Here is a 23745-nt window from a genome sequence, read left to right as displayed (position 1 = left end):
TGTTTTGACAGAGGGGTCCTCATTTCTGCTGATCAAGAGAAAATAACTCTAATTGTAGTAAATGGAAACTATGTGTGGCCTAAGGGGGACTGAAACCCGGTAGAATTTATGAAAATTGCTGTTTTCTCAAGCAATTTCTTTTTCACATAATGAGCTGTCAGGCTTATTAACAAAATATGAGGAATGCCTGTTTTAGCCTGAACAGATTCACACCAGAAATGTGTTTTCTGGAATAAAGAGAGAGGAAGCAAGAGAATAATGAGGATTCCGTGTTCACATGAGAACTGTGGTATTTATCCGGGCTTGCTGCCTCAGAGCCCGGTAAAGAAAGAAGCCGGCCTCATAGATCAGCAAAAGGAATAGGAAACTTGGTCAATGCCAGAGAGAACCAGGTGTGAACTAGATCTTTAAATGTTTGTGGCATTTTGTTTGCTAAAAAGGGGGAAGTAGAAGAAACACAGGCCGTAGGGAATGGAGTTCATCCCTAAATATCATCTTTTTAGTTCACTGATTTTCAACTACCCTGCAGTCTCAGGGCACCTGGCCAGCTCAGTCAGCAGAGTATGAGACTCTTGATCTCAGGGTTGTGAATTCGAGCCCCATGCTGGGTATAGAGATTGCTTAAAAATAAAATCTTTAAACTGTTCTGGAGCTGGAGTGCCTGGGTGGCTCAGTCGGTTAAGCATCTGCCTTCGGCTCAGGTTACGATCCCAGGGTCCTGGGCTTGAGCCCCATGTTGGGCTCCCTGCTCAGGGAAAAGCCTGCTCTCCCTCTCCTCCCCACTCATGCTCTAACTGTCTCTGTTGCTATTTCTGTCTCTCTCTCTCTCTCTCTCAAATACATAAATAAAGTCTTTTAAAAAAATAAAAATAAACTACTCTGGGGTTTCAAAAAAAGTCCAGGTGTAAACCCACAAAATCAACATTGATTTCTGTTCATGAAGAACCCAGCCTGATTTTAACAGATATGGCTCTGAATTCCCAATAAAAGTAAAGAATGTACTGTACTTGTTTCATCTTTCCACAAGAAGGGATGTGGACAGGAAATTTGTTTTATTAACATTATCTTAACAATTATATTAACAATATGAGCAATTTTCAGCTGAATTGCTTAACATGAATTTGGTATCATAATTGAAAAGTCATGTTTATTTAAAATTCTCTCTCAGCCCAACAGTGGCCTTTTTCCAGTTGTGTAGGCAAGTCTGGATTTGTACCACTAAATTCAGACAAAAAATAAACTAATCCTGCATATTTTATCCCCAACACAGTGAAGAGAGATTGTAAGGAAGGAAGATGTATAAGGGTATCTAAAAATTTGTTTTTATGTACTGCTGTTTCCTCAGCATCTGTATCAAGTGTCTGAGAGAAACCTATGTCAGTCTAAAGAAATGGGGTTTTGTTACAAATAATTCAGAACACTTTGAATAAAATGTTTATTCATTAATTCAGCACATTTTTTTTGCCAGAGATTTTTCTAATATTTGAGGATGAAGAGTAACTGCAACAAAAACTCTCTACTCTCCTGACGCTTACATTCCAGTATATGTGAGACAGAGGTGGAAGGAGAGATAGAAGTAAACACATAAATAGTATAAATCCATAGGGTGACAAGCAGCTAATTAGGGGCATTATGACAAAAAGTGATTCTAGGCTCCACTCCTGTAGTATGCTATAGATAAATGATTTTCTCAAGTTTTTGCTTTTCTTTAAAATAAGCTTATAATTACTATTTTAGAATTCTTCTGTAAAATATTAAAAGAAAGACCAAATATGGTACATTTCTTAAAAATTAAAATTCCATACACCAACAGAGGCCCTTCCCTCTCTAATCCCTGGAAAATCCCTTTTGGAAGATCTCTTCCATTTCTTCTATCCAGACAAGTCCCTTGCCTTTCTCCCAGGCTCTCCATTTTCACATTCTTTTCGGTTCATGCTGAAGAACCTGCTGAGTCTTCTTTAATCCTTGCCCTAATCTATCCCATCTCCCCTGCAAAACCCCACAGGCTTCCCAAAGTGGGCATGATACAGATAAAGATCTTGGAGTTTAGAGCCCAGAATCACCCAGGATGGATCGAGTGCTATTTTATTCTCCTTTCCATGATGAATCAGTTCCTTCAGTGAGGAGGGTGCCTTTCTCACCCATAAACATGCCATCACCAGTCTGAATTCCAAACCTTTTTGATTATTGCAATTCTACCCATCAGGGAGGAAGCAGACACTCTCTACTCTGTGCTCAGGAATGGAAAACAATACACGGTCTTCCTGGAGAGCCAATTTGGCAAGCTTTTCAAATGTTTGTACTTTTTGACCCAGCAATTCCCCAACTAGGAATTTATCCTAAGAAAACAACCAGGGGAGCCTGGGTGGCTCAGTCAGTTAAGCGTCTGCCTTCGGCTCAGGTCGTGATCCCAGGGTCCTTGGACGGAGCCCCGCATTGGGCTCCCTGCTCAGTGGGGAGCCTGCTTCTCCCTGTCCCTCTGCCTGTTGCTCTGCCTACTCATGATCTCTCTCTCTCTCTGTCAAATAAATAAATAAAATTTAAAAAAAATTTTTAATTAGTCTAATCTTTAAAAAAATAAAATAACCAGATATGTGCAAAGATTTACATACAGAAACACTATGCAAAAAAATACAGAAGTTTGAGCACAGTTTTACATCACAGCTCTCCCACTTTAAAAGCTTTGTGATTTTGGCCAAGTTCCTTAACCTCTCTGAGCTTTATTCAGTCTCCTCATCTGTAGACTCTGGGAACCATCACCTTTCCCCTTTGTCCCAACAATTAAATAAGATAGCACATGTGAAGTGTTTTAGGCAGCTGCTGGACTCATCAACAGCATAGTCATAAACAACAATAATTATAAAATACAACCTTTAGGACATGACTCGGATCTCACCTCCAGCAAGCCAATATGGACCATTCAAAACCCTATGGGATTCCCTCTTCTCTCACTATTAGCCTTAATTACTCCTTAATTCTTAACTATTTTGTTTATGTGGATCTTGTCTGTCTAACCAGATCATTAGCTCCTTGAGAACAGTGATCATGTTCATACTTCATAAAGCTATGAATATAGTTAAAAGCTATAACACCTATGTATCTTACACCATTCTGAGCACTTTGCCTTCATAAATCGTGAGATCAATACTATACTTTTCTTCACATTACAGAGAAAACTGAGGCTTTCAGAACTTAACTAATTTGTCCCAAACACGGAACTGGTAAATAACAGAGCCAGGATTAAAGACCAGGATATCATCAAATTATAAAACCTGGCACTTAGCCACTTTGCCATGCTTCCTCCTGGCAGATCTTAAAAAGTGGCTGCAGAATGAAAACCATGTCCATGTCTGTCTTGAGATATAATGATGGTTCTTATCAATTCCCTTTAAAGGTCTTCCATTTACCAACATAGGTATCAGGTAGGCATTACCAAACCATTTCCTTGTGTATAAAATAGGAATGATAATACAAACATTGAAAAACTGTTTTGATTATTAAATGAGATAATCCATGTTGAGATTAATACAATGCAGGATACATGGTAAATAAATGGTAACTCTGTGCTTTCCTTGATTTTACTGAATTCACTTGTTAATCTACAGGGACCAGCCTGGGGGGAAGGAGGAATTGCCATTTACTTGTTTTGTATTTTGTGACAGGGTGAACGTGGGGAGGCAGGGCCTCCTGGAAGAGGAGAGCGAGGGGAGCCTGGAGCCCCTGGACCAAAGGTCAGTTATTCTTGCATTGGAAGATAGCTTTCTTTGGTTTGGAAATGTGTCCTACTTACTTTAGAACACGAAACTAAAATACAGTTCCTCAACAGGTATTAAAACAGCAAAAATCACAATTTATTGAAATGCACACTGCTTGGTTCTTTTCAAAAGGAATTTTACAATTCAACTTTTCCAGTTTGTTCTGTCCAGTAGACAAATTTAATAACACATCCAAATGTAAAGAGAGAGGACGTACTGTCATATTAACATGCTATCACTCAGTGTGTATTAAAACTTACCTCTGAAACAAATAATACATTATATGTTAAAAAAAAAAAAAAAAGAAGATAGTAGGAAGGGAAAAATGAAGGGGGGCGGAATTGGAGGGGGAGAGGAACCATGAGAGACTATGGACTCTGAGAATCAAACTGAGGGTTCTGGAGGGGAGGTGGGTGGGGGGATGGGTTAGCCCAGTGATGGGTATTAAAGGGGGCACGTTCTGAATGGAGCACTGGGTGTTATACGCAAACAATGAATCATGGAACAGTACATCGAAAACTAATGATGTAATGTGTGTTGACTAACATAAGAAAATAAAATTTAAAAAAACTTACTGAGAAAAATGTTGATACGCGTTGTATTAGTTTCTGTGGTAACTTGAAGTTGTAGAACACCCTGAAAATATCAGAGCTAAGGATTTATTTCACTATTCAGTCTTTATTCCTCTAAACTTCCTGTAAACTAATATGGTAACACTTTATTCTAATAACCCATCCTAGAGACACAGGAAATGGTTTACGCTTTGATGAAAAAGAAATTTATGCCAACACTTTTGAGACTAATGAGGATTATTCACAGAACTCTTCCCATCCATGATGGGTGGGCAGTCTTCAGAATTATAATGGAATGAAGGTGGTGGTGAGACCAGAGAATGAGCTAATGTTATGGTGATAATTACTTCTGCTTTGTATTATGATAGCCAAAATTATGTCCAGCCGTATATTGAGGCAGTTACAATAAAGTGTTTCCATTTTTCATTTTTCTGAGTCACTGCTAATTTCTTTTTTCTGTTCTTATCTCCTCTGTTATTTCTCTTTTCCATCTTCATATTCTCCTATAATAGGGGAAACAAGGGGAATCAGGAACTAGAGGCCCAAAGGGGTCAAAGGTCAGTAACCAAGTAACCATTTTAATGTCACATGAGGCCTTCAAGGGCTATGCCTTTTGCTTCTTCCACAGAGAATCACGTTTTAAATTCTCACACACTGGGATCGCGGTATTTTCATCCCTGTGATACTATCTCGAAACAATTGGTTTGTTTCATCTTGTTTACTTTTGTGTGTTCTTGTGCTTCTGACTATTCTTTAAGAGAAGTTGTATTTCCTGTTTCATAAGGATAGCTTCTTGGGGGAAGAAAAAAGACTTTATTTAATTTACACTATGTAGGGTATAATCTCATTTATTTCCTGGCCGTCTTTGTGATAAATGTTCAAATTATACTTTGCTTTTAAGTTAGTTGATCCCCTCCGTGGCATTAAAATTTCACTGGTGATTGAAATTCTTTCCTTGATCATGCTCTGTATAATATTTGCCATAATCTATATACTGTTAGCAGAATCATGTTATTTAAGATGCTATCAGCTAATAACATGAAAAAAAATGGGTAAAAAATGAGGAAAACAGAGAGTAGAAATTATTAATTCTCTATTCATAACAAATTTAATTATTATGGTCAATGTTATTCATATAATGTGGATGGAAAAAAATTAAAAACGCTTTTCCTGCTTACTTTCATTGGTCCATATCCATTTTATGAAATATGTAGAAAGATATATTAAAAATGCTTTGAATTACACCTAGGAAAAGGACACTACAAATTTAAGGCTGTCTTAAAAAACTTTCAAGTCAACACAGGTTCATATATATCTCTACTCCAAAGTTTTTCTTTAGACTTAGGAGAATTTTGAGTGTTCTCAGAGTGATGCCTGTGTGGTTTGTGCAAGGACTATTCCTGGTTTCTCTCCAGGTTGGGTCATAACACCATGAATGGAACTTTAGAGATTTTTCATCCTGCATTTGAAAAACAAAGCTGGCTTTGCCCTACCCCTGACCTTCAGCCCTGCCAACCAGCTCTAGCTAGCTGCTGTCCACTTCAGCACCTTCTGAGTGTTAAAAGGCCTATACCTATAGACTTTTCCTTAGATCTTCAGCATCATCAAAGAGAGGCCTCCCTGATGACCTTTCCCTTCTAAACCTCCCAAGACTGAGCTCTCCATTCCTTCCCTGTCCAGGTTATCTATACATCTTTTTTTTTTCTCAGAAAACAGACAACCCAATTGATTGGCTCTTTTTCCCTTTGCCCCAAATCTCTTCATATAAAAACAAGAACATGGCTCAGTCTGAGAGGTAAAAGCTTATTTTGGGTATCATAGAAACCACTTGCTTTGCTTTTGAAAATCTCTAATAAGAAAGTTACCGTATATATTATTGTTCCGAGATACTCTGTCATCTGAAGGGGAATTTACGGTTCATCTTAAATAAGTATTTGCTATGTCAGTGGTTTTTGTTCTTCTAGTTGTTATTACCATGTCAGAAGTTCATAACAAAGGTGCTGCTGCATGGCATTAAATACATCCTTAGATCTGAGAAATTTCTGGACCGTTGGCCCCACTACTAATTCAGTTTTTTTCTATTTTCACTGGGGAAAGGGTGATCGTGGAGAGAAAGGGGACTCTGGAGCCCTGGGACCAAGGGTGAGTACACTTCTCATCTAAGCTTTTGGCCCCTACAAGCCCAGATTTGACTCATGTGTCCATGTGGCTTTTCACATGGCACCTGGACTAATATTACCCAATAATAGCACTGGGGGTAGACTACTGATTATTTCTGCTGCTCCCCCTTTTTTTCTTATTTTTTATTTTGGTCACCAGGTGCAATAAGTATGTAGATTCTAACACATAAAATAAGCTCCACAAGAAGAAGGCCTAAAGAACTCTTTCTATCTACTTTCCCTCTGCTAACGGAGCAATACCAAGCCCATAACCATCCAGCTAATAGAATTTTCCATTTTTCAATTAAGCCAATTATAAAGAAAGCAATAGCCCATATTTTCAAAGCCTTTTTTAAAGATAGGCAGGGAATTAGGACATGACTAATGGAAGTTCAGTGGCAGAGCTAATGTCTAGGGTAGACATCTTATTTCTGTACCCTATTTTGGTTTAATTTTAATGGAATTCTGTTCCTACTGAGAAAGCCAAGCATTTCCTACAGAACAGTGTTCTATCTTCTTAAAGAATAAGGAAACAACCAATGAGATGTAGAAGTATAGAAAGAGATTAGGGGTTGCTTTAAGTTTGTTGTGAAAGCCAACAAAACGTTGCAAGTCAAATCAGATTAGCCTACATTTTATAATTTTATAATATATATAATATATAATTGCAATAAGGACAAAATTTGAACATGATTACTCTGTAGTGCAGTTGGACCATACAACGGAATAGATCAGACAGAGCTGCATGTTGCCATTTTTGTTTTTGCCACAGTCCCTTGTACAGCCTAGCTTAACTTCCATGATTTTCCCTTGGCTGGTTTTCTTCACAGGGTCCACCTGGTCAAAAGGGAGATCAGGGAGCCACCGAGATCATAGACTACAATGGCAACCTCCATGAAGCCTTGCAGGCAAGTGACTGCCCCCTCCCCTGACACAGAGACACTAATGAACACCCATGTAATATGTGTAAATATCAGCTCCCATGCCCCGTGCCCCAGGATCCCAGAGGGCTCCACTACTCCAGGCACACCCTCTTCCTGAGCCCATCTTCTTCTCCATGCCCCAGTGTATGCTCTTTATTTCATAGCATTTTTCAGTCTTTCCTTTTCTTTCCCTTCTGCCTTCAGATATGCTTTAGTGTTATCTGGTTTAAACCTTGTGCTCATTTTGCCAGTTTTTGTCTCCTTGCTTCAAAAGGAAGCCTCGCAAAGCAATTAAGAGCCCTGTGGCTCTAGAATCAGAGCTGCCTGGGTGCAAATCTCTTGCTTACTAAGTGCATGACTGAGGGCAAGTTATTTAACTTCTCTGTGCCTCAGTGTCCTCACCTGTAAAATGGGGATAGTAGTAGTAGTACCTGTCTCAAGAGTTGTTATGAGAAATAAATAGGTAAATACATATAATACACTTAGAGCAGTGCCTGGCACATACTAAGTCCTCTGTAGGTATTTCTTATTACTGTCACCATTCATAATATAATGTATTACCATAGAGAAATACCTATAGAGTAAAAATCCATAGACCATGTGGCTTGTCTCCATCACCTTTGCTTTTTGTTCATCCTTTCATGCTTGGACTCCTCCATTGTAGCCTATATCAACATTCTGTTGAAACTTCTCTTATAAAGGCCATTAATGACCTCTAATTGTACTCCTTACCCTTGATTTTCTGTGACATTTCTACTAAACCACCTTCCTTTTGAAACTTTTTCTTTCTGGTTTTTCTAATCCTCTATTCTCATTTCTTCTAGTTTTCTGCTTTGATAGATCCATTCTATGTTAGTATTTCCAATTTCTCTGTCATCCCCTAATTTTTGGTATACTCAAGTCTCTGATCTTTTCTTGGTTCAGTCACTCCCTCTGTGTTCTTCTGTGTTGTAGCTTCCAAATCTTTCACCTCTGGGTCTGAGCTGCAGGTACCTCCAGCTGTCTAAGAATATTTCCACCAGGGATGCACCATTGCCTTATCAATTCCTACCAACACACACAATTATATTGGTCACTTTTCCCACCAATCAAATGATTCCTTTTTTTAACTAATCACTATCTGTTAGTGATACTAAAATTCTTTGCCTTTCTTGAAATAGAAACTTTAGAGTCATTTTCAACTATTGTTAGTCCTTCATCCTTTACATCTCACCACATGCTGCTATTTCCTTTCTCAAAGTGTCTCCTAAGGTTATCTCATTCTCTGCATTCCCAGCGTGGTCCACATCCTGTTTCTTTCAGGGCTAACACTGCAACAGGCCCTTGACCAGCTCTCCTAGCCCTCGTGCCTCCCTGCCCTTTCTAACCCATTCTGCATATCACTCTAAGACTAATTTTTCTAAACTCCCACTTTTTCGATGGCTCCAATCTGCTCAGAAACCTCAGTGACCCCCTTACCTACTCTATCAATCCTGACCTTCATCTGACTTTCAAAGCTCTATAATCCTGCCTTTCCTGTATAGAATTTTCCATTTCTCCGAAACACAAATTTTCCCCAAGAGTGCACGTATTTACCATATCCGTAAAAATCAGCCTTTTTTTTTTTGCCTGGTTTATCCCATTCTTCTTCCCTTTCTCTCATCCATCTAAATCCCATCCAACAATGTACTGCTGCCACCTAGATGATTCTTCCTTTTGATCCTTTCAAACATTAGCAGTCAGGGCCCCAGTAGCTCAACCTTTAATTGTTCTCAAATCACCTAATTTATTTTAGTCCTGCCTCTTACCAGACTGTAAGTTTCTTGGTGACAGAAATATGTCTCATGCTTATTTTATATCCTCCAATATACCTGGCACAGGTCGGGGCATGTAAATATTGAACAAATGGTTACTGATTGATGAGTGAGTACACTTAGTGTATATGTACAATCCATTTCTTTGCTTGAAAGCCAAATTGATTTTAAATATTTGCCATTTTGTACTTGATTGAATTATTTCCCCCATCTTTATGATTTCACCCCTAGTGTCTAATGTGATAGATCTACATTTCTATGGGTCCTTTGCTACAACTACCATTTTTAACTAGTAAAGCATCTATTAAATAGTTTTTGCAGAATCTGCCTTCAGCTCAGCCTATTTTTCTTTTCTTTTTTTTTTTAAGACTTTATTTATTTGAGAGAGAGCGTGGGGTTAGGGGCTGGGGGAGCTAAAGGAGAGAGAGACAAGCAGGTGCCATGCTGAGGCAGAGCCCAACGCAGGACCTCCATCTCACCACCCTGAGATCATGACCTGAGCTGAAATCAAGAGTCAGACGTTCAACCACCTGAGCCACCCAGCCTCCCCTCAGCCTATTTTTCTTTTCATTTCATTCTTTTTCTTCTGGTAAAATGCAAAGGGAAGCATACTTACTGCTTGGAGATATGTTGCTTGGTCAGCATGTTCAGTCAACAGCTTGAAATAGTGCTCAATGCAAGTGGATAAGACTTAAGCAGTAGCCTCAGGCTCTTGTCAAGTTCTAGAACCAGATTCCTAATTGTTCCTTTTTTCCCACAAATTGATAACTGCATGTAGAAGAAAAGAGAAAAAGAGAATAAAAAGTTTTGATATACCTACTGTGTTTTCAAAGCTTTTACTTACAAAATATACGGACATATTTTTTAACTTAATTTATTATCAATGTTGTAAATTTCCCTTCAACTTCTTTCAGTGACACTATAACTCATACTACTACTTTTAAAAGGTGTACATTCTCTTAGTTTCCAAGAAATGCTCTGATATTATAGGCTATGGCCATTTTTAGAAAAATTGTGTCTTTTAAAATAACCTTTGCTTAAACAGAGCCAGGCATGAAGCAAGCTAAAACCTAAAACTGAAAATCTGTTTTCATCTCCCCTCTGCTATTAACTAGCTGAGTCATTTTCGGGAAATCACTTAGTGTACCTATACTTCATTGATCTTATTTGTAAAGTAAAGATGTTTTGGAATAGATTTTTTTTCTAAGAGTCCATAAAGTATGGATATGGAAAAATGCTTAAGGTCATTTTTTAGGAGTTCCTGAACACTCTTGGCTAATATGCATAAACGCACTATACTTTTTTTAAAAAAAATAACACCTAGGTCTTGATTTAAAATGGTGTATGTGCTCAGTTTCTTCTTCCACCTCAAGTTCTGTATGACAGCAAACCAATCAATATCCATCATAGTCAACTAGTTCATGTTTCTCAACCTAAAGATTTATTGTTTTAATAGGGATGTTAGGGCAACTATGTGTTATGCTTGTAAATAGCTTATAGTTATTTTTTTTAAACTATTTGTTTTCCTGATATAGTACTCTACTGGAACAAGGACCCCTTAATAAAATCAAGTTAGCTATTAGCCTGCAAAGAGGTAGTAGACATTTTTTCTTCTATTCTTAACCAGTGATGGATATTCACCATTTTACCGATTTCATTTTTTTAAGATTTTATTTATTTATTTTAGAGAGAGAGAGAGAGAGAGAGAGCACAGCAGGGGGAGGGGCAGAAGGAGAGGGAGAGAGAATCTCAAGCAGACTGCCCATTGAGCGTGGAGCCCTGACTCAGGGCTCAATCTCACGACCCTGAGATCGTGACCTGAGCCAAAATCAAGAGTCAGTCGTTCAACCAACTGAGCTACCCAGGCGCCCCACAGATTTCATTTTATTATCTCCTCCTCTAAAAATAAATCTGCCCCCCAAACTCTAGAATAATTAGGTAAATAGGTGTATAATACAATTATAAAAACATCACATTAGAAATATAAAATTTGACCATTGCCTCTATTGAAAATTGTTATTTACATAAACATCTGCCATAAGCCATTTATTTTGATTTTTAAGTTTCCAAAATTAGCAGTAAAACCTCTCTATTTCCTAACTCAAGTTTTTAAAAATGTTCAATACCATCTAACTTAAACCTATTGTCTAGTGTAAATATGGGTGATTTCAGCTTGCATCATTTGAGAAACGAAAGAAAAATAACTTTTAATTCTAAAGAAATTCACATAAGCATCTCAGGGAATAAATCACAAAACAGCCTGTGAGGCTTCAACCTGTTTATTGTTGCTCCAGTTCATGCCTCCCATTTCACATCGTGCCACGTAGAGAACAAGGTGTCTTTCTCCATCACTACCAAAAATTCTGGTTTTCCCATCATTCCTGGAGTTCAAGAGAGAACGCTGCTGAGTTCACATAGGTTTAACTTAGAAATCCAGAGTGAGTCAACATCTTCAGGATGTGTCTGTGTGTCTGCACACGGGTGCTTCAAGATGGTGGTAAAAACTGTGTTGTTTAGAAGTTAAGCTTAGTTTGTCATTTGTTCTTTTTATTATTAGCTGGATGAAACCCACTCTATGTAACTGTTAGGTCTCACAAAATGTAGTTGTTTAACAAGATGACATAAACTCCATCTGTTAGATAGTTCAGTTACCATTAATAATATGCCTTTATTAGGCAACTCATTATAAAACATGTTGTTATCCTTACATTTTAAAAAAAGACAAACTAGTTTTGTGTCCAGGTGGAAAATGAATTCAAATATGGTACATTTGGAAAACGTCAAAGAGTTCAAATTGTAAAGTCCCTTCCCTTTCTAAGGCTTTATGATTCTGCTTTGTAGTTAAAAATATAATATATAATTGGAGGGCAGTGATAAAGAAATTATTTCTACTCTATAATATTCTAATAGCCTTTTTTAAAATGACTCACCTACTTATAGGAGCAAAGAAGTAACTTTCTCATAAACATAAATCTGACTCCTGCTCTAGGTGAATCCCTTAAAAATAAAGTAAGTGGTGCCTTATGTTACACAAATATGATAGTATAAAAATCTGGGCCTTGATTTTTTTTTTTTAAACTTGCCCCCAATTTGTGACCACTCTTCCTTTTGTCTTAGAAGAGCTGGTGGTGTTTTTTTTTTTCCCTACTGTGTTTTCCATGAAGCTGTAATGACCACGACTGATTTTATCATAGAATACAAACTTTAACCATTTGTACACATGCATAAATATATTGTTTTCTAAGGAATGATGACACCATGTCACTAGAGACCCAAGTGTTTGAAGCAAGATTGGTAATATTAAGATTATTTTTTACAACAACAATAATAAACAACAGCAGCAACCTGAATCAGAAATTGAAATGGAGGAGTGAAAAACAAAAGGATGGTTTTAAACCGATATTCACAACTTTACGTGTAACTGGGTAATGTTTTTCTGTGACCAGAGTCGCTGATGGAAAATGTGCTCCCTCTATGACCACATCAGGGGGTTATGGGCCCTACAGAACTTTTAGCACGAGTGGCACCTGGGTGGATCAGTGGGTTGAACGACCAACTCTTGATTTCAGCTCAGGTCATGATCTCAGGGTGGTGAGATCGAGACCCACCTGGGGCTCCATGCTGGGTGTGGAACCTCCTTGAGATTCTCTCTCTCCTTCTCCCTCTCCCTATGCCCTTCCTCACTACGACCCCCCACCGCCCCTCTGGTCGCATGTTTTCTCTCTCTCTCTCTCACACACACACAACACAAAAAGAACTTTTAGCACAAGACTTAGACTAGAAAACATTAATGCAGAAATGATTCATGGATTAAGGGTGAAATGTTGTGGAAATTCATACTTACTACTTTTCACTAAGAAATTGGATGAATTCCATGTCAACTCCTCTCTTTAGCCATGGCACCCAAAAAAAGCTAATTATAACGCAACAAATAAGCTGAAGTCTAAAAAAGAAAAATAATATTACTTATACATACAACTGGATATTTGTTTTCCCTAATTGAACTGCTCTAGAATGGAATTCTTGCGAATAGCAATTTCTCAGTTCACAGTCATGCCAACAAAGCTCTGCAGTACACCATTTACTACATAAATTTTTTTATTCAGGCGAATTAAAATTTTGACATTTTCATTTTTCTTTACACATAGATTTTTTAAAGAAAAATCTAAAAATAGGTTAAAAAACAGTCTTATCAGGTGATGAATGGCATTCTGACCCCTGCTCCCCCCAAAATCTTTACAACTATATTATATTCATTTAAAGATAGGATAGTATGTTTTCAGTATCTTGTCAGTCTCTTATAAGACATCACACTTGCCAGAACATATTCAAAAATTGATTTTTTCAGAAATGTATTATTGTACTTTAGCACACAAAATAGGTAACTCTGTCTTTGTCAATACATTTTCCCAACAGAGGATTACCACCCTAACTGTCACGGTAACTCCCGTTGCATGATTTCTGTGGTCTGTGACTTCGTATTTGGTGTTGATGCATGCCAGTCATAATGGTACTAATGCAGCACTTGTTTTTGTCTGATATTTAGTTTTATGCTTCCTTATATTAATAACCTTTTATAACATTTACCCCAATTAAATCATTTGTTTGCTTAGTGAAAAAGACCAAAAAAAAGTTATTGTTACTTCTCTTAAAATCTTTGGCCTTAGAATAACATAGCTTTGTTCCTTAGTGTTTGAGAAATCAAATCCCTTGTGTGTGGGGGGAGGCCAGGTGTCTAGAAACACAGGTAATATTAGTAAGCTAACTCATCCCAAGGAGATGAATGTGGGACACAGTGGCAATTTTGCATTATCTTATAGAGTAAACTCAAAAGCATCTTCAGTGTTATTTTACCTAAATGTATTGATATTTTTGCATATAAGTAGGTCATTTTTATAATTCCATAGCCAGTGAAATTTGTCCTTATTGCAAATTAATATTGGGGGACATTTGATTATGACAGAAATAAGGGAAGTATATAGTGTACTTATTATTTAAATTGCAATACATATACTTGCTACTTTTTATAACTTTGTCTTTTCTTGATTTAGGGTCCCCCTGGACCACCTGGACCTCAAGGACTACAAGGGCCAAAGGTTATTCTTTATTTTACTTGTTTCCATTTACCATATATGGTATAGAGAATCCCACCTTAAATATATGTATCTTTGAAAAATCCTTCTTACAAAATGCTGAAGGAGCTAAGATCACAATATTGCTTAAGGCAGCTAAGAATAAACATTGAGATCTGGGCTGAAGGAAGCAGGATTGAAAAAAAAAGGAAAATTAGAAAAGAAGGGAGAGAAATAAGTAACATTAAATTTAGAGGGAGGACGCTGAGAAAAACAGAATATTAGACAAGGGAAAAATAAGTTTTACAGAAATTATAAAGGTAAAAGAACCACTAAATGTAGTGTATGAAAAAAGGAAAATATTTCTATAGAGGAGGATTGAAGGAAAATTTGCTCTAACACTAAAAAAGATTTTTCCCTTCAATTCATTTATAATAAAAAGAACAAGAGAAGCTTTAGCATGATGTATTCACAGATGACAATTGGAGAAATCATTTTTGAGTCATTTTTTATAACATATCCTATTATATTTATTCAGACATTCTGCCATTTAAATCTTATCTAATGAAACATAGCACCTATGAATAGCAGAAAACTAGAATTACTTGATTATATTTCAAATTTATTAGTGGTGTTAGCTTTACCCCTCCAAACTTAAACTTAGTTGTTTAACCACATTTGAGCAATTAACACATGGCCATGTCTCTAGCTTTTCAGAACTGAGCTATGTTTGTTGAAATATGACTTTAATCATTGGAGTTCTATTGGAGATTCAAGTAGTTTTGAAATTCATCTTTTGTTGGTGCCTTTTAAGGCAGTTTATTTGCTAAGTCTGTCATACACACACACACACACACACACACACACACACCAGCTTTTGTACCCTTCTCTTTCAAGATACTTAAAAACAGAAAGCTAGCACATAGAAAGTTCTTTTTCTGTTATAAAAAGGAGTATAAAGTAAAATATTGCTGAGGTCCTTACCCATGTAAGATATATTTAGAACATGGAGCCTAATTTCAAACAGATCTCATGTACAACATAAATGTAAGGTTTAGGGTTTTTTAACTTTCTATTTCTCTATCACATTCTGGTCCCTAAGAAATGTAACACAAAAATCCTCCAGTTATTTGTTCCTGGTAAGCAAGTCAGCCTGGATCCCTACTCTCTAATATCTTGGTGAGCTGGATTAGACAACCAAGAAGGAAATCTGCAGATTCCTTTTTCATCTGTGTAGAGTCAACTAGGATCTAAGTTCCTTGTTCTTCTCCTCACTTGAGTAAGTCTCCAGAACCAAAATTGGCCTCAGTGCTAAACACACCTCAAAAGCTTCTAGGACTTTACCCTTCTTTAAAGCCCAAAGGATCTACAGAATTCCAAAGGGTACCCACCCCTTGTCCTAAAGAGACAAAAAGATTACCCTTTTGATAGGCAAGTAAAGGCACTTCTTTGATGAAGAATACATGCTATGGACGTGCATATGGGAAGGCTACTCTCAGTCTTGGGAATCAAGGATGACTTTTGGGCTGAAACTGAGGAGGACACTGGCCAAATGAATGTCATGACAAGTGGGTTGTGGGAGGGTATCAGTCAGACTCCCTTACCTCGCACCCCTGCCAGCCTTCCTACTATGCGACCACTCTGCCCCACCCCACACAAGGCACAATGATCTCATAATTGAACTCTTGGACTGACTGATACAGTCTTTCAAGCTTTCCATGATCTCTCTTCGGGAAGGTTGGGATAATTGAGGGGCGATGTGCCTATGGCCCAGAATCAGCAAATGCAGCCTGAGTCAAATATAGAACCCATTTGCACCAGGGACTTACAACCTCAGACTGAATGGGAACCTACTCCATTGTGTTTCTCTTTCCTTTATCAAACCAGGATCAGTTGACTTCTTACACATCAGGTAACTCTGCAAACTACATTTGATGAGTGAAAGATAAATTCATAAGTCATGAGTTACATTTTCTTTTAAACATTCCCCGGTCACATTGTGAAGGTAAAAGCTTAGCAAAACAATCATTATTGGACCCAGAGTGCTAACAAGTATTCAGACTGAATGAAACTAGGTCTTAGCCAGGTGCATCCAACCTCAGCAGACTTGTTTGTGGCAAAATAAACTTTGCTGCTACCACAAAGAACCGGAAATCAGGAGTAAGGAAGGGCTTTTCCTTTTTTTTTTTTTTTTTTTTTTTTGCATTTGTCAGGCTTTCTTTAAACATTGGAAAGCTCAAATTTCCTGCTGTGGATGATAACTCTTACAGTTTTTACCAGGGAAATGATCTCTAACAATTTCAATATAAGGGGATCTACAAAAGTGATGCATTGATCTAAAATAATATCTTACCTTTCAAAGAATTTGTTTGTTCAGCACCTTTCCAAATGAAAAGTGACTGGGCATTTGTTGTTTGAATAAATATCTAGCACATTGTTACATTTGTTTTTAATGGGACATTAATGGGACTTCAGTTAAGAAAAAATAGACTTTGGGTTTGTCGAGGTTTCTAATAAATCATATGAATAGTAAACTTTAATTCATTCCTAGCATAGTATAGGTAATTGAATCGATCCAAAAGTAACTTTATGTGGATTAAGATATTATCTGATTGATTCTATCTGTAAATACACATTCACAATCATGAACCTGTATCCATTGTTCAAATGGTATCAGTTAAAATATTGTAAACTTATGGGGCTTTGCATTCTGTTCTTAGTCAACTGTCATGTTTTTGCTTTTTTCTCAAATTGGAAAATGAAGAGAAATCATACAGATTTTTTTAAGGAGAAAAAAATTAACTAAGGCATATAGGTTGTTTTTATAGAATATGATCAGCCACCAAATAATCTCTATCAGTTTTTCTTTCACCATTTTTTCCTTTAGCCTACATCACACTTGGGGCAAAAAATAAAAACATTGGATCTTAGCTACTTATAAGTATTGTTATATATAATCTTCAAGAAAATGTTATTTCACTTAGTTTTGATATGTGTATGATGTAACGAGCCGTTCCTGGGTTATGATGCATTTGCTGAGAGTCAAATTGTACTGTCACCAGGTAACATGACTTTATTTATTTACCAATGATAAATGGAGGCAAGCCATCACTTTTTATATTAACAGGGAGAACCAGGATCTCCAGGAATCCCAGGAGTTGATGGAGAGCAGGTAATTTTCAAAGATACATACTGTCATTTAAAGCATCATAATTGATCACCACTTTTATTATAGATTTGGAGCCAAAAAGACATGAGTGTTGATATATGATATCCTCCCTCTTTTTTCACCATCTGTTGTAGAGATTACATTAACTCTAAAAAGCAATTGGTTTTAAATTAGACATTAGTTTTCTTTGCAGAAGCATATAAGCAATAATGACATTTTAGTTTTGTCTTAATACTCCTTATCAATCTATGTAGCAGTGACACTTCAGTAAATTTTTGTTAGACTTGTAAGATCATTATCAATTCAGTAAGAATAGACTAATTTTTGTCAGTGAATACAAATCATTCAAGATTAAAATCAGTCGATCAAAGTTTCCACAAAATTAGATATTGCTTATATATGTATTTTGACAATATTTTTTCCCAAGTAAAGATTACACCTAAATTTCAAGATCATTGCGAAAAAACAAAAACAAGTGGGGTATTTGTACCTTCACAGAATATGGCAGTATCTCCAAAGGTTTCCCTTAAAACAGAGGTTGGCCAACTTTTTCTATAAAGGACCAGATAGTAAATGTTTTAGGCTTTGCAGGTCACATGGAGTCTTTGTCACGTTTGTTTATCTGAACACCCCTTAAAATTTTTTTCAAAGATTCAGGCTGTGCAAAAATAATCCCTGGGCTGGATTTGGCCTAGAAGTTGTGGTTTACCTCTGCCCAAAAAGAATCTGACTAGGAGAATGTGGACACTATGGGGAACTCAGAGTCAAATCACAATGGTTAGCTTCAAGATATTTGTTGTTTTCTGGGCTTCCATTATTCACCCAAGAAATGGCTAAAATTAGGAAGATCAGGGGCGCCTGGGTGGCTCAGTTGTTAAGCGTCTGCCTTCGGCTCGGGTCATGATCCCAGGGTCCTGGGATCAAGCCCTGCATCTACCTCCTCAGTGGGAAGCCTGATTCTCCTCCCACTCCCCCTGCTTGTGTTCCTTCTCTCACTGTGTCTCTCCCTGTTAAATAAATAAATAAAATCTTAAAAAAAAAAAAGATCATAAGAAATCAAAAGGATTCTTGATATAGTTGGCAAAATATGCTCCTCAGGAGACAATATTAGATAAGAAATTAAGTTTAAGACTGATGATGTAATGTATGGTGATTAACATAACATAATAAAATAAAAAAAAGAAATTAAGTTTAAGAGTTACTTTACTATCAGAGTTAAATGTTGAAATCCTATAATGTCACATTAAATAAATGTGATAATTAAAACATTAAGAGACTTTAGATGATTTGCTATTATTAATCAGAAATCACATTAGAATTTAAAAATCTGATTGTATTAGGGCACCTGGGTGGCACAGTTGTTTAAACGTCCGACTCTTGGTTTCAGCTCAGGTCATAATCTAAGGGTCCTAAAATAGAGCCCTGCATTGGGCTCTACACTCAGCTTGGGAGTCTGCTTGGGATTCTCTCTCCCTCCCCCGGAACCTCTCCCACTCATGTTCTCTCTCTCTTTCTCTCTCTTAAAGAGAATACAAAGAAAAGCTAGTTGTATTCCTTTCCCAATGTTAGTCATTAAAAATAATTAATTTGACATGCAGAGTAACATACTACATGGTCCCTACATATACAATAGCTGGATTTTTTTTTTTTCTATAAGCCTCACAAGGTCTTCTTCTGCTATTAAGTCTAATAACAGAGGTTGGCTACCCTGCTGCTCTCCATCACTAGATTCCTAAAACGAACCAGGAGCTGATTAACCAGTAAGATCCATCTACCCATTCAGACACCTACCCACCCACCCACCTAGCAAGTGATTCTGAACTAAGTGCTATAGGTAAAAGTAAAGAAAAGACGTGTTCCTGTCCTTAAGTAGTTTGTAGTATGGAAAAGATGAACAGGTTTGTGCAGCCAGGGGCCCCTGACTATCAAAACTATGATCATCCCTGCTCAAGAATGGGCCATCTGGTCGGAGGATAGTGAAGCCCCTTGGATGAAAATGCTTAACAATATAAATTAACTTCAGTATTATTATTATTACAAAATTCAGATTTGCTAGCACTCAAAAAATACATCCATTTCCTCACTGTAAAAGAATAAAAATAACATCATGGATCACCTCACAGGGATGTCGTGAGAATAAAATAACACTGTGGAAAAGTTAAAGTGTTTCTAAACTTAATTGAGCACTGGTGCCTAATGACTAGGTACCTAATGATTGTGCCTACATTATTTACCTTTCTCTATATTGAACCATTGAAACTGATGGTGACTGGAACTTCTGCCTGTTTTTAACAGGGGTAGGGAAGTATCATGGATAGAGATGGGAGAAATTTATTGGAACCTTTGTTATTATAACATTAGTCCTGGTTCAAAATGCACATTGTCCTGCTGAGAATTTAATCCCTTAAATTATTTCAGGACCAGTGGTATCGAATTAGCTGCCACGTAAAAATATAGAATCAGGAGAAATTATGTTAACACCTAAATTCATGATTTTCATACTTAAATGACCTACGTAGTAGAACTTAACCCCTCTCATTACATGAGGAAATAGTATTGATTCAATGTAGAAGGTTGCTATAAGAAATAACTCTACCTAATAGTAAAAATCAGAATCATCTCAGCATAGGACCACCCACTGACAAAACTGATCTGGAATTCTCTTTTCCCTAGGATGTTACTCTCAAGGGTCAGTATGATTCTTACATGCAAACCATATCATTTGTAGGGACTTAAAGGCTCAAAGGGAGACATGGGGGACCCAGGTATGCCAGGTGAAAAAGGAGGAATTGGACTTCCTGGATTACCGGTATGTTTATACTTTTTTAAGTTGTGTTCATATTAAGATAAATTAAATAATCAAAAAAGAGTTATATGACTAGCTGCAGTCTCATCTAGTGGTTAATATTATGTAAAAATGTAACATTTTTATTTTTAAATATTTGAGGTATTGTTGGTAAATTACTCCAACTGGGCCACTAAAACAAGTTTTAAAGCATCTAACCAAATGAATTATAAGATAAAGCTTCATGTTTTCCTGAATTATTTTCATCTGAAGATAGTAAAATAAGTATAGTTGATCACTTTAATTTGGTATGCATAGAATGGTGGTAGCTGGTCATTTTTAAATAAGCTAAAAAATATAGAACAATTTAAAAACAAGTTACTCTTGAAAGTGCTCTCTTTGTGTGTATGGAATGGTGTTTTTATGGTTTTACCCCATAATTTTTACTGAGAATTTGGAAGGAAAAATAGAGAAAAATGTAGAAAATTGCACTGTCCTAGATCTATTTTAAAGCAAGGAAGTGTATAAATAAATGTCAATGAAAACTAAGTTAAAAGACTGACCTTTGCTATTTAAAGTGAGCACCATCATAAGAAATATAACATTTATAATCTGATATATTTAACAATGTATAAGTTTAACCAATCAAGCCTACCCTAGTTTTTATTCACTTTATATTTTATTTCACATATCACCCACAATCCTAGATATTTGGAGAAGCTTGCTGTTTGAGGCTAAAATGCAAGGGGATAAATCCTTCTTTTATATATCATGTATATAATGTTATAAAAATTTCGAAAGAATGATTGGTCTTACACTTGGGGAACAAATTCACCATCTCAGCTCTTACTGGTTATTTGTAGGGTGCCAATGGAATGAAAGGAGAAAAAGGAGACTCCGGACTGCCGGGTCCTCAGGGTCCTTCCGTAAGTCCATGGCAGCTGAACTCCCATGGTTCCTAAAGAACTCTGAAACAGACCTTTTATTTACCCAGTTCGACCTGTGCCAGAGGGCTTATCAACAGTAGAAAGACCATGAACCTCTTAGTTTGTCAAACTGTAGAGAATACGTCTTGTCGGCCTTGTATAATGAGAGACAAAGTGTCTCAGAAGTCTGAGTTAAAAGCAGTTTTTTAGGGGACTCTTTAATCATAAGGAGAAAATCAATGGTTTTCCCATAATGCTTTTGGGTAGAGCTTTGTGAATACAGAACATACGTTTTTTTTTTTTCTCCAGAGCCCTGTTGCTACTCAGTGAAATAATTTGAGAGTTTAATAGTGATTGTGGTATTATAGCATTTCTTGGTAATCAGTTGCTCTCTTTTCTTTTAATGTACTTTAAATTTATTCTGGTTTTTGTAAAAAGACTGTATTTTTTTAGTGTTTTTTTTTATTCTCATGAAGGAATTTCTAAAGGTAAAGAATCAAATGTGTCACTTCTTCTAGTATTCTTCCACTGCAGCTATTAATGGCCTTAGCAGAACGCCAGCATAAGATTCAAGCCAAACTGCCTTATCTAAATGAAGTAACCAAATCCATGTTTATGTTTTGGACATACAGATAATAGGCCCACCAGGCCCACCAGGCCCCCATGGCCCACCAGGCCCCATGGTAAGCCTTTCTTCTCTACCAAATGTAATCATTTATTTACAAGCATGCTACTAGAAAAAAACAAGAACACATCCCTCAAAACAGCCAGTTTGTATTTTGTGCTATTCTCTGGAATGGACAGAAAATACGAGGTGCTTTGAGATAGACTGACTTTACAGTGTTGTTCTTTCACTCCCCCAAACACATCTCTTGAAAAGAGATAGAGTAGTTTTGTGATAGGAGACTTGAAGGTAGATTTAACAAGCTTTACTCCAACCTACAGTATGAACGTCAAAAAATCATCTTAACCAACCACTGTTTAGGCCATTAGTAGCATAACAAGATTAATAATTGTAGCCATTAATGAATGTGTCTAACCAACTTTGGTTGAAATCCTTTAATGAGAGGTTTGATAGGAACACTTATAAAATAATATGGTAAAAACTGAAGCTCACTTCCACAGATGACATATCTTGTTGCTTCTTTTTCTTTTCATTTTTATGGTACTCTGGTGGATCCAGGGTTTACTACAAGTATCACTCAGTGACCAATAGAGTCAATGGCCATGCTCTCAATAGAACTCATGTCAGGTGCTGAAGGCAGCCCTTAAACCGGTGTAATTCTTAAAACGTCCACCCAATGGCACTAGTGTTAAAGCTAGAACGTAGAAGGCAGAGTGCTTCAAGTGCCTTTGGCTGGGGCAGGACTCAGACAAGTTAGGTAGCTTCTAAGGTCACATTCATCTCTAAGGTGTCTCAATAAACCCCATGTCTTCAATCATACAGATTAAATAAACCATGGGTCACTCTTTCCTCCTATTGTGCTCTAAGAAAGAGCATCACTGAAATGACCTAAGCCACAAAGCATAGCCGTAGACCCAATCATCTATTTCTTACTAACTGCCATTTCTATTTCATACCACAAAACAGTTATAATTGAGCTTATTTTCTTAAAACTAAACAATTCATTAAGAATTCAGTAAATGGCATACTTTGGGCTTTTTTTTATACTCCCTCCACTTTAAGTTAGGAAATTAAATTTTAAAATGCTATATCCTGTTCATATAAAATTAATTCGTTTAAAGGGATGTTACACCATTACTGAAATAAGACTACTTGATAAAATAACAGCCATTTCCTGAAAATGCTTATCCACCACTTACCTAAAGGGAAAATATTATTCCAGTATAGACATATATAACAAATATCTGTATATTGTTTGATAAAAAAACTTTTTTGTACTGTTGTATGATTTCGCTGTTGGGTGTTTAAATACTCCTCTCTCCAAAGAGTTCATTTAAATCACTTGAAAAGTTTAAAGCAATCCATAATAAGCTTAAGCTAATTTAGGTTGGAAATTAGTCTCTATAGTTAGATTTTCCACAAAATACAGGGGAAAAACCCTGATTCATGTATGCGTTATAACTTCTTTCCACTGGTAAACAACTATTACGAGAGCCTTGAAGAATTCATCTTTGTAAGAACAAATGCATTCTAAATAATAATGCTTAGTGCTCCTGTATTAGAATACTTTCCTTAGTCTTAAATTAAATTAATTTAACTAATTAAATTGCAACAGGGCTCCAAACTTGACTGTCATCTCCTCATTTCCTTCTTCCTTTAGATTCCTTTTGGGCCTAGAGGACTCAATAATGTAAAAGGTCTCCTCTTGACCCATACTTAAAGTTTAGAACTTTTCTTTGGCAAATTTCTGTATTTTAAGACCTACCTCTATTCCATATAAACTCATAACATGTTTCACATTTTCCACCTAGATTTTATAAAAATGTGGATTTGAGAAATAGGAGTAGTGTAGGTTCACAGTACTTTAAAAAAATTTTTTTCTTCCATATAACCCTGGCAGGTTTCTCCCTCCCTCTCACAGGTATTTAGCAGAAAGAATTGCTGTTAGTGAATTTCCAATTACAGA

General features: G+C 36.6%; 1 protein-coding gene across 10 annotated transcripts in view; it reads left to right on the top strand.

Moving 5' to 3' along the window:
- Positions 1–23745, top strand: part of COL25A1 (collagen type XXV alpha 1 chain) — a 461773-nt gene that overhangs the window by 407365 nt on the left and 30663 nt on the right. For all 10 annotated transcript variants that reach the window (XM_027599864.2, XM_027599874.2, XM_027599867.2 and 7 more), the window contains 10 exons: positions 3663–3731; positions 4840–4884; positions 6425–6469; positions 7317–7394; positions 13619–13642; positions 14254–14298; positions 17402–17446; positions 20172–20252; positions 21092–21154; positions 21787–21837. In XM_027599864.2, coding sequence (XP_027455665.1) covers positions 3663–3731; positions 4840–4884; positions 6425–6469; positions 7317–7394; positions 13619–13642; positions 14254–14298; positions 17402–17446; positions 20172–20252; positions 21092–21154; positions 21787–21837 — 546 coding nt within the window. The remainder of the gene's footprint in view (positions 1–3662; positions 3732–4839; positions 4885–6424; positions 6470–7316; positions 7395–13618; positions 13643–14253; positions 14299–17401; positions 17447–20171; positions 20253–21091; positions 21155–21786; positions 21838–23745) is intronic.

The sequence above is a fragment of the Zalophus californianus genome, chromosome 2, assembly GCF_009762305.2.
Source record: "Zalophus californianus isolate mZalCal1 chromosome 2, mZalCal1.pri.v2, whole genome shotgun sequence".
NCBI lineage: Eukaryota > Metazoa > Chordata > Mammalia > Carnivora > Otariidae > Zalophus > Zalophus californianus.
This window is presented reverse-complemented; position numbering and strand designations above follow the sequence as displayed.